This window comes from Engraulis encrasicolus, chromosome 6 (genome assembly GCF_034702125.1).
Source record: "Engraulis encrasicolus isolate BLACKSEA-1 chromosome 6, IST_EnEncr_1.0, whole genome shotgun sequence".
Taxonomy (NCBI): Eukaryota; Metazoa; Chordata; class Actinopteri; order Clupeiformes; family Engraulidae; genus Engraulis; species Engraulis encrasicolus.
Window position 1 is genome coordinate 30432473 of NC_085862.1, and position 12022 is coordinate 30444494.

Below are 12022 nucleotides of genomic sequence, written 5' to 3' on the forward strand. Positions count from 1 at the left end.
ACCGCGCAACACATTTCTTTGGTTCTGTTTATTTAGCTTTAAGTTTAAAAGGTTCATGAGTAAAATGTTTACCAGTACCAGTTTACCAATGTATTTTTTGTTTGGTTCTTCTCATGCCATTTTTATTTTGAACATATTTTTTTCAGTCTTTTCTTTTCTAGTTAGTGATTATTTTCCTCTTGTTTGATTTATGCCTCATGGCCTTAATTTGGGTTACAAGAAAATAAAAAAACCCATCTCCTGAAAACTCTTGTTCCATGTCTTCCTGAGTGCTAAACACCTGCTCAATGACTGCTGGGCTACGGTACCTTTAACAGAGGGAAAGTACAGGAGGCCTGGTGGGTGTGGTGGCAATGCGCTCTAGCACACTGCACTGGACTGATGGGGACTGAGGTTTGAATTCCACCTGGGTCATTTCCCATCCCATCCCTACCCTACCCTTGTCCCATCTCTCTCTCTCTCTCTCTCTCTCTCTCTCTCTCTCTCTCTCTCTCTCTCTCTCTCTCTCTCTCTCTCTCTCTCTCTCTCTCTCTCTCTCTCTCTCTCTCTCTCTCTCTCCCTCTCCCCCTCCCTCGCACTTCCTTCCGGTCTCTCTTGCACTGTACTATCAATAAAGCCAAAAAAGCCCTTAACCCCTTCATGCAGAGCCTATGTTAACCTATGCTTACTTAATTTTCACAAAAATTGTAATGTCCATGTCCTAATTTGTTACTTAAGACTCCTGGTAATGGCATAGCAATGTTATAATGATGTAATTATTTTTTCCAGCTAATAGTCGGTCATCCCATCTGCATGAAAGGATTAAAAGGAAGATCTTACAGAGAAAGTAGAGTAGGCCTACATGTAAGTAAAAGAAAGAAAGAAAGTATTGTAGGCCTCAGTAAGACTGTTAAACTGTACATACATGAGTAGGTGATGCTCAAACTGTGACTAAAACTTTGCATCTACTGTAAGGAGGAGAATAACAGTGTCCTCTAATCTTTTCAGCAGCATTTATAAGAATAACACTGGAACTGTACATTTGTTTATATCTGGGTGTTTGATGATCAAAGTGAGGAAAAGTGCCTGTGGAGATTGCAGGAAGGGTGCGGTCGGTGACATTTTGAAATCCCCTTTGTTTAGCTGATGGTGTTTAGAAAACCCCATGGCACACAGTCTCTCTCAATCTCTCTCTCTCTCTCTCTCTCTCTCTCTCTCTCTCTCTCTCTCTCTCTCTCTCTCTCTCTCTCTCTCTCTCTGTCTTTACAGTAAAACATTGGTGACATTTCTAGGCTTTTGTTTGCATACCCAGAGCTGAGAGAGCTGCTATAGGCTGGCTCCACAGGCTCAGCATGAACAGAGGAGCATTTAAAGGCATCAATAATTCAGCAAGGCGTGTGTGTGTGTGTGTGTGTGTGTGTGTGTGTGTGTGTGTGTGTGTGTGTGTGTGTGTGTGTGTGTGTGTGTGTGTGTGTGTGTGTGTGTGTGTGTGTGTGTGTGTGTGTGTGTGTGTGTGTGTGTATGTGTGTGTGTGTGTGTGTGTTGTGTGTGTGTGTGCGTGCGTGCGTGCGTGCGTGCGTGCGTGCGTGCGTGCGTGCGTGCGTGCGTGCGTGCGTGCGTGCGTGCGTGCGTGCGTGCGTGCGTGCGTGCGTGCGTGCGTGCGTGCGTGCGTGCGTGCGTGCGTGCGTGCGTGCGTGCGTGCACGCATGTGCATGGCATCCACCTTCAGCTGTAGTCTAACAAGTGTGGCTGCGCAGAAATCAAGCTAAATGCCAACGTAATGAAAGCACTTGACAGCTTCGGCTGGATGGAAATTGCGAGAGTGATTCTTCAAAAGAATGCATTGGGGAGAGAGAGAGTAGGAGAAGGAAAGAAAGAGAGAGAGGGGGGGGATTTTCCACCAACAGGATGCATGTGATTTGATTACATTTACTATACAACTCTACTACTAGTAGTACCCAGTTCTGTTGGTTTTGTTGGCAAGACTATTGCGTAGGTGATTCCATTTCATCAGTTTATGTAATGTTTGTCTGTTTACTGTGATCTTTTTTTCCTGCAGCTTGTCCATGGGCGCCTCCCTTTATGGCACTGTAATAAATGCCGTTATAGTGAAAGCCATCTCTGGTTATTGCATCCTTTTGTACTCTGCAAGCAACAATATTATGCATGTGGGTGAAGTGCATTTTCATGATTAAACACTGAATGACTGCAGTGAACTATCTCATTCACTCAATATCTCACAGTATTACCCAGATACTGTACAACATGGCTGTACTTAAAGGGACACTGTGTGAGATTTTTAGTTGTTCATTTCCAGAATTCATGCTGCCCATTCACTAATGTTACCTTTTTCATGAATACTTACCACCACCATCAAATTCTAAGTATTCATTATGACTGGAAAAATTGCACTCTTCATACATGAAAAGGGGGATCTTCTCCATGGTCCGCCATTTTGAATTTCCAAAAATAGCCATTTTTAGCTGCAAAAATGACTCTACTTGGACCATACTAGAAAATATGTGTTTATTACTTAGTAAACTTTCATGTAAAGATCAAATTTGGCTATAGGCAGCCCAGTTTCAATGAGCAGCATAGTTGCAGTACCTTTTTTGACCATTTCCTGCACAGTGTACCTTTAACGCATACCACACGACAGGAAGTGTTTTTGCTAGATTCTCTCCGCTGCTTTTTATTTTCTGGTAAATGCTGCAAGCCTGAATAAACACGGTGTTAATTGTTGGGTGTGTAATTCCAGTCCCTTGGCTTTTATTATTATGATATTAAAAGTGGTGTCAGGGTGGAGGGAGTGGCAGGGATGTTTTGGCAGCTGTTGTTTTCCCCCCTCTCTCTCTCTCTCTCTCTCTCTCTCTCTCTCTCTCTCTCTCTCTCTCTCTCTCTCTCTCTCTCTCTCTCTCCTGCCTCCTCTCTTTTCCATCTCTCTCTCTCTCCTGCCTCCTCTCTTTTCCATCTCTCTCTCGCTCTCTCTTAATCTCTCTCTCTCCATTTCTCTCTCCCTGTCTCTCTCTGCTGCCTCCTCTCTTTCCATCTCTCTCTCCCTCTTCCCCCCTCTCTCTTCCCCCCCCCCCCTCTCTCTCTCTCTCTCTCTCTCTCTCTCTCTCTCTCTCTCTCTCTCTCTCTCTCTCTCTCTCTCTCTCTCTTTCCATCTCTCTCTCTTGCTCTTTCTCTCTCTGTCTTTCTGGCTCTCACTCTCTGCCACTGCATCTCTCTTGCTGTATGTGTGCGTTCGTGCTTGCATGCGTGCGTGTTCGCTGATGAATGTGGAGGCACAGGAAAGGCTCCCTAAACCGCATGTGTCTTCGCCCGAAAGCGCTGAGTCGACACGGCAGCCAGCGCTGTCAACAGCAGCAAGCGAATCAAATTAATGAGAAGCTCCTTATTTTCGAGCCATGCTGTTGTTTCGCGCCAGAGCCGGCAGGTCATAACCATATCATCCGAAAATGGCCCACCTGAGTGTTTGGTGGGATGCCGGATCGGGTCATACCTGCCAAATACCACATACTTTTATTTATTATTTACTTTAAAAGCAAAGCACTAATGCCCTCTTGTTCCCGTTCACTTCTAACCTTGCTACTTTTCTTTACCTTTCACTGCTGTTGGCAGGTGTGATTCCTGTTCCCATAGGAAAACATGTCAGGTGGGCAGTGAAAACAACAACATCGCTATCTTGCATCCTCATCCAGAACTGAAGTCCTCTAAAACGAGTTGCTTTATAAATCAAGCACCAGTGTTGGTTCTGGCCAGGCCATGGTAGTCAAGTGCTTGCTGCCTCAGGCGCTTTACATCAGCTAATCAAATCTCATCGCTTCTGATTGGTGGAATTTCAATACTTCTTTTCGATACTACTCGATTTGTCCCAAACTCTGGCTGCTGGCTTTTTTGCAACCTGTCACCTCCCCAGATCCACCTTTTCATGTATACCATGGCATTGGCTACTCTTTTTAATGTTGTCAGCTCTGTTCATGGGATAATTGTTTGCTCTCCAACTCTTAAATTGGGTGAGCTGCTTTCTTGCCTCTCCGCTTTTTTCATGGTGCTCACGAATAATCAGGGAGCTCCATTGAACAGAGCCATGCCGCCAAATCTAATTCATAACTTTTCAACAAAGAAATCGCATTCAGAATTTCATGTCTTGTGTTTTTTGACATGATTGGACCTGACAGACTTGCATTAAGCTAAACTACATCGCCTAGCTGATGCAATGTTATAGTGCAGTGCAACTCAATATCATAATGATTCTTAAGGTCCTTCTGGAGCAGTTTCTCTGCCCCATGTCAAGAATTGCATCCCAAAGGAAATTTGACAGGGTATGACTTGAACCTCTTAGTTCTGAGTTCAATGCTACCATTTACTGAGTGGACAGCTTGGATTTGTGTGGTACAAGTAAGTTACATTGCACAGGCTTGCTGGAAATATTCCGCACTTTCTGCACTTGTCATGAATGAAAAGAATGTATGAAATATTCCTTCAGACTGATGAGCTCTCCTAGAAAGAGAAAAAGAAATGAAATGAATAGAAATGTCCAGAAAAGCCTGGGATTGTTTTGCCCAGGGATTCTTTCTTTTTCAACCAGATTTGGGTTGTGGGTTTGAAGAGGTTCGTTTTGTTCTCCTCTCCCTTTGTATTCACCAACCTAGCGGTTTCTTTCAGAGCTTGGTTGGTGGCTCATTCAGATTGATTGAATGTATTTCAGTTGCCATTGTGTGGAGACTTCTCCCATTCCTTCTCCATTTCCTCTATTTTAAGCCCAAAATCCACTGCTTTAATGCATGCTGGTTGTGAGGGCATTGCGAATTGATAAGAACCTGGAGGGGAAACCGGTGCTTCACCCAGCTAGTTCTAAGAATGCTCTCTACAGCCAGGAATTGATCGCATCCGACTGATTGGAGAGGAAGAAATTTATCAGACTGTCTCACCAGAGTGATTGCCTTTCCATTCTCTTACCGACTCGTCTCTGTTAGAATGTGCTCTGCCTCTGGGCATTCATCTTTGAGTCTGAGGTTTTGGGCGAAAGGTGTGGATTCTTTCTTTCCGTTCCTTTCAGTAACGATTATGGTTGTTCCATTTCGCCATGTTGGGTAGAAGTGATCCCACAAAAACGGGGATGATTTGGCTGAAATGAAAATAAAATTGTAGCAACTGAGTAGTCTCTTGCAGTAAATCCACATAGAGCGAGGGAACGGTTGTGGTACCTTTACTTTTGAAACTGGCGGCAGACAAAAGCATACATAAACTGAAATAAAAATAGCATTTGTAATTGTCGAAATTAGCGTTAATATAAGAATTGGTAACCATGATTTCTCTCCTGATTTAACAGTCATTCAGCTTTCCATCTGTTATCCCTTTTTTTAAATTCACCTACTGTTGTGCACAATTTCTAGATCTCTCAAGACGTTTTGACAATCAGAACTGAACTGTGTCATTATTGTTCATTTTCTCATTCACAAGTTGGTAGAAATATTTAGAGATGTATTTGTGAAATGCTTCGTCAAAATTGTAATGTGTGAGTAATAAGTAATATCAGTTTAAAACATACTAATTTGTTAAATCCATCTTGTGTTTCAGGATATTCTATGTGTCCCACGACTCGCAGGATTTGAAGATCTTCAGTTACATTGCCAGGGATGGGCAAAGCAATGTTTTTCGCTGCAATGTCTTCAAGTCAAAGAAGAAGGTGCGTCCTGTTGCAATCAATTACAATTCTAAACTCTCCTCCTTTGTATGTGTATGTGTAAGTAGTACACCAGCAGGGTCCTAAATTAACATTTTTCATCACCAGCCAAAATGCCAGGTAGATGTCAATCTCGCTCACCAAACACACACTCACTTATGGGTCAAAGTGGCAAGCAAGTTGGTCTTTTCTACCAGCCAAACTGAAATTTCACCAGCATTTGGCTGGTTGGCTGGTGTTAATTTAGAGCCCTGTACACCAGTATTGCACTTCGTGAACAAGGATGATGTTCAGCGAGGGAGTCATTATCTTTGAAGAAGAGCTCCAGCATATTGTGATTCCACTGGCCTCATCATGATGTGGGGTCATGAGTGAATCAGAGGCAAAACGTCAATATTGTTCGAGTGCAGTCTGTCATGTATAGCAATGGTCTGTTTTTCAGAAAATTCAGATCTTTTGAATTTGAACGATGGTTCACACAGTTAACAGTTCAACTGAACTCCCGGAAGCACAGACGAGCAGGCAGACAGACAGCAAAAGAAGACAGGCCGTAATTGAAAGTATTTTGTTAGCATCCATCACACAGTGCACAGTGATGATGTGCAGGCAGGTTGCCGGGGCTGAGGATGTGAACAGTGTGTGCTGTTCATGAACAACCGCGTCATTCTCCCTAGTCACTCAAGCAGAAAGGGAGACACAAAGCAAGAGCGCTGAAGCATGCCCACAACACCCAGCATGTCCTCGGCTGAGGTTGCCCTGTTGAACAGAGGGCTCCATAGTTAGCATGCAACCACCCTCCTCACTCAACTCACTTCATAACACGGACGTGCAGATGGACTCGTCTACTAAATTCCTACCTGTGTTTTAACACCGACATTATTATCTAAAGCAGACCCTCTGGTGTGGCCAGGGAAGCAGACAAGGGAGGGCAAAGGGGTCAGCTGTCCCGGGCCCAGGGAGATGGGGGTCCCATAATTGGGCCCTCATTTCATTGAATGTATTGGGCGCGGGGCCCTTTCATATGGCTTTGTCCTGGGCCCAGCAAAAGCTGTCAGCGGCCCTGGGTGTGGCACATACCGGTAATACAGATTTGCAGATGAACCTAAAGAGACTAATATGACGTTGACAGTGCGAGTGGTGTGGTGTGATTTGGGACAGAGGCAGCTATTTGATCTCTATGATATGTAGACAAGATCAATAGGTAACTTCAAATGGTACTTTTGAAGTCAACATGGGCACTGCAAAGGACAGTGCTTGAAGGCTGGTATTAAAAGGAGTTTGAGCACCTTGCCATTATCGGGCACTTTCCAATGACATTAGTGCTCTCAAGGGGATCAATTAAAGCTTTCCGAGGCAGTTTGCAGTCAGCAAAGCCCCAGCAAGCATTCTTAATTCCACCTGAGAGCGTTCCAGGGAGGTGCTGAGATGGTTGATTGACTGGCACAGCGTGGCACAGAGGCCTACAGATGTAAGCTTAATTGCCAGAGCATCCCCCTGACAACCTGGTGCCAGGCGGGGAGTAGAGGGCGGTTCATCTTGTGACCCACTCATCAAGTCCCAAAAGCGTAATGGTGTCTAAACAAAGCACTTTGGGCTGGCAGTGCCACTGTGTCCAATTTGCATTTACCACCACCAAACTGATGATGACTGATAAAGATTAGTTGGTGCTAGAGAGAAGATCTGAATTGAAGATAGTGGTGTGGTGTTAAACAGTTCTTAATGAGACAATTGTTGATGTGGCAAGAATCTGTGAGAAGCTTGTGGCTGAGATGCCAGCACACACAAAAGCTTATAAGACACTGCCTTCCCACAGTGCTTATTCCTTGCATAAACAAGTTCCTGGCAAAAGAAAGCTGTGTGATGTTTAAGCTAAGGATTTTAACTAAACGAGATTTTTTCACAAATTTGGGGGGTGGACAGCTCTAAATGGTCCTTTTGAAATGTTTCTATTCTTAGTTTTGCAGTTCACAAAGCATCATTTCCCCTCTTAGCCTCACTGCTCCTCCAAAGGCTTAATATTCATGACTGTGGCTCCTCTGCTCACCGACCACCATAGAGAGAGACAAAGAGGGATAACTGCCATTTTCAGCCAATGTAATTTAATCAGTCGACGATTAAGTCTGCCTGCAAATGAGTGCGTCTTGGGAACAGGTGCGATGTCTCCAGATTGAATTACGGATCACCGCAAAAACCTACCCTTCCCTTCACCCACAGCGAGGCCTAGAAATGACCAAGAATGGCTCCGGGGCACAGTCTGTCAAATTAGCCTCGTCTACGGGTTTAAATATAACAGAGAGCCAGACGGAATACAAAGTGCTATTCGTGCAGCCTGGCAAGCCTTCGGAGTTACTTTACAGATGCAATACACCTGTGCCGTGAAACAGTAAAGCTTTAGACAGTCATCAAAGGCGTAAAGCAATGAGTTACTCTCTTTCCATTGTTAATCCCACATTCCTTTGGTATTGTATAGGTCCATGCAGGAAGATTAATAGATGTAGTGAATGCTTTAGATGATGGTTTTATAACATCAGTTCAGCAGCCATACCATTTTGCCAACATTATGGTCGAATAGAATATTGAGCTTGGCACCCACCAGCGTCCAATTATTGGTTGGAGAGGTGGTATTCCTTTTCATCTCATTGGCTACAATAGAACAAAATGCCAGACGAAGTCAGCCTGGCAGAAATGGCTGTCTCCGACATATCTGGAATCCCCTCCCGATGATTCAAAGCCAATTAGTTTTGAGCATTCCCAATGGCTTGGTGGGATGGGTTTTGTTTTGTACTGTAGTTCTGTAATTTGCCATGCTAGTAGTCAAGTCTGAGAGGAAAGAGTTATCTGATTGTATGGGTATGTGCGTGATGCATCTGGGCAAGAAATTTAAGTCTAATGGCACATGAAGACATTTGTCAATGTTTCACAGTTTTTACAGCAAGGGTTATTTTTCAGATTGATCACATTTTTAATTGGTAGATGAATGTCCGATGCGAAACTGGCATTACTGAAATTAACAAAGACATAGCAGACAGAGGAGAGAGGATGCTTGTTTGGGGGAAATGACTTGACACACAACCACTCACAGAGCTTTGAAGTCACGATAGTCATGCTGAAGTGGCATGCCCTGTTAGGGCCTTATCTGAACCGGCCGAGGAAGGTAATTACCCCAGGGGCTGCATGCACGTTCTCTCTGTCTCATTTCAGCGGTCATTACCAACCTGACATGAAGTGTCATCAAAGTAGTTATATCATCAGCTCGAAGTCATTTAGCTCTGGCAGTCTGACTACACTTAACTGTGGTATAATAATAATACAGCTAATGCTTTGGGCTTAATCACCAGATATCATCTTCCCATTACGGTTTGCTGTACAGTAGCATTTTGACATGTTTTTGTTTTCAAGAAAACGTTCCATAAATAGTGTATGAGTATGCATTTGTTGCCTCAGTTGAAGTTGAAAAATTGACATAGAGCCAACGTCTGTAAGTCGCGTGAGCGTAGTTAGCAGGGCTTCATAAACAAGATGTATGATGATGAGCAGGGAGTTTTTAATACTGCACTAGTGGTCGCCAGTCCTTGTGGGCCGAGAGGGTAGTAAGATGATGAAGAACACGTGCAATTCTTCCTGACACCCAGTGCTGTAGGACCGCGGCTGCAGCGCCGTTCAGGCTGCAGCCACTATAATTGTGGCACCGTTGGCTACTCGCATAGCCCCTCGTGACAGACTGCATATTATGATAAAGGGTGGAATAGATCAGTCATCTGCTGTGAGTGGGTAGCGGACGTGGCCTCATTTATCCTGAGAGTACTGTAGTGCCCCTACGCTGACCAAGTGTATATTTCAAACAGCATAGTGCTATGCGTATGATTAAACATCTGAAATGTTAAAGACCAGTGGCCCCAAAATATACTGTACGTGAAAAATATTTTAACTGTTGCACAGCTAAGGTTGTACTCTGACCATGGGCATACCCCATTCTTGCTGTTACGATATGACAAATAAGCATCACCAAACTACCATAGCATCACTTGTCACCGTTGGTCTATGTAGCATATCTGTTCAGCACGGGTTTACCGTTTGCGGATAATATTGAATGATTGAGTGCCTTGGGGATTCAGGTTATTGAGCCACAGTGATAGGCACTACACACAAATACTGCAACATAAGACTTACACATACACACTGCCTTAAGATTGCTAAAGCTCAGCCACCCAAGAGGAATGAGAGACCTAGAAAACATATCATTTCAGGGACAGGTTTGCACTGCCATCTGTCAAAAAACTCCTCTCAAGGTCAGTAAAATAGATAAGCAACCGATCATTCATCAAAGTTTTTATAGTGATGTTAAGCCACGTGTTAATGTGGAGCTTGCAGCTTGTGCGCAAAATTGTCGCATATGTCATTTTTAGAGTGCTAGTTTCTGTCAAGGACACAGCTATTCCTGCAACCTGTGCACGTTAAAATGTATAGTGTATTTTTGAAAGCTGTCTGTGCATTCCACAAATATGTATTTCGGTATATTACTGTGTTTCTGTAAATCTGTATTCTGAACAAAATCTTGCATGCTGACTGCCAAACGAATCACACCAAAATCGCAGAACTCTTCTTGAAGTGTTGAACACGATCTGGAATAAGGGTCTTAATTGATAAAAAACCTTAACATCTCATTCTCTACTTTACAAACCAAAACGAATATGGTGTATTTATTTGCCAAAACCCATTGATTATGTATTGCCTGAATCACTTGCAGTCTGTTTGCAACAGATTTATTATCACTGCCTGACTCATTTGGTCACCTTAGGGTTGGAAAGGGCTGCCAAGTGTGATAGATGATGTGCCATCTTACTTTGTTACCAGGAAATTGTATTGGTTTTTTTTTTGTCAGTTTTTTGTTCTGTTTTCGTTTGAGACTGAGGTGGCGCCACCACTGTTTCTTCTATTCCCTCCCAGTTGGTGTGAGGCTTAGATGTATGTCTGTCAATAATCACAGGATCAGCACTTTGTGAGGCAAAAATCAATCAAAGCTCCCCTGTTCTCAACGGCATCAGACTGTAACACTGCAGAACACAGGAAACAAAACAAGCCTACAAACACCACCAAGAGCCAAGCCAATATAGATATATAATCTTCATGCAGCAGATCCCTAAAGCATTTAAAATAGTGTGCTAACCCTTCAAAGTAAACAACACAGCAAACAAAGCCACTAATGTTTATGATGAATTAGGTTTACCAGAGTGCGTCATATGCTACACAATAAACTACACCAATTGCCGTGCATCATTTTCCTGTATGGACACATGTGATTTATACCGATACAAATCCACAAGACAAAAGGTTAACTGAGACAAAGTTGCCCGTTAGATTCGGCCAGATGCTCCCATCTATGAAGGCATATGGCGTCCCATAGATCCTGGCATCATTTTCTCCTGGCCTCAAAAGATATACCTTTTGCAGCTCCACCGCCATCTGCACCGCTGAGCACACAACACACCTCCCAGTTTTTTTTACGGTGTTTGCACCTGGCCTCCTCCAACCCTCCTCTTACCGTTTGCCAAAAACCTGAAATAATGAACCGGCCTTCTTCCCCCTGCTTTCTCCCGGGATGTAAAACTCTGCAGCAGATGCTTGCTTTCGGGCTGCCAGGATGTTCCAGATAGCCAGGTCAGGGACGAGAGGAGAGGGTTTGGAGTCATCACTGTGGGGAAGGGGAAAAGCTATTAGTACACCAACACACCCCAATTCTGGAGGTGGACCCTACTAATGAGGTGGTCTCCTCCTGTTAAGTGCTCTGCAATTTGGTTTCCAGCCCCTAGCCATGCCTTGCTATGCCTGGCCTTTCCCTCAGGCATCTAGTTCACAGGAGCAGGTGTCACAGAACCGCACACACTGCAAAAATACAGAGCTGCTGCCACAAGATGAAAAAATGCATAGCATATTTTTTAGGCCTAAGGCAGAGTGCAGTGCATACCATTATTTACATGAAGCACTGTTTGTACTGTATGTGTGTTTTTTATTGTAGGCCAGCCTATGTGTTTTATGTCATTCTGCTGTGCTGTAAGACAAATTGCCTTTTTAAGGACATTAAAGCTTTCAAGTTCAAGTTCTGTCTCGTGTCCTTATGTGTTAAGCTATGGCAATTGCTATTATCCATCTGTTCATATAAGCTTTGAGAATGCTGAGATATGACTCAAATGTGTTTTCATGTTGTGGTTTCAGTATTTTGTGTGTTTGTATTTGTGAGGAGGAACATATACTTGTGTGTATACAGTATGATCATATGTTTTTGTATTGTTGGTTTTTGTATATGTTTTTTTATTGATGATGCCAAACATGGTTTTCACACTATACATAATA

At 43.5% G+C, this 12022-nt stretch overlaps 1 protein-coding gene across 2 annotated transcripts in view; it reads left to right on the forward strand.

Moving 5' to 3' along the window:
- The window catches only part of nos1apa (nitric oxide synthase 1 (neuronal) adaptor protein a), a 142007-nt gene that overhangs the window by 61166 nt on the left and 68819 nt on the right, over positions 1-12022 (forward strand). For both annotated transcript variants that reach the window (XM_063201219.1, XM_063201220.1), the window contains one exon: positions 5566-5674. In XM_063201219.1, the coding sequence (XP_063057289.1) occupies positions 5566-5674 (109 nt within the window). The remainder of the gene's footprint in view (positions 1-5565; positions 5675-12022) is intronic.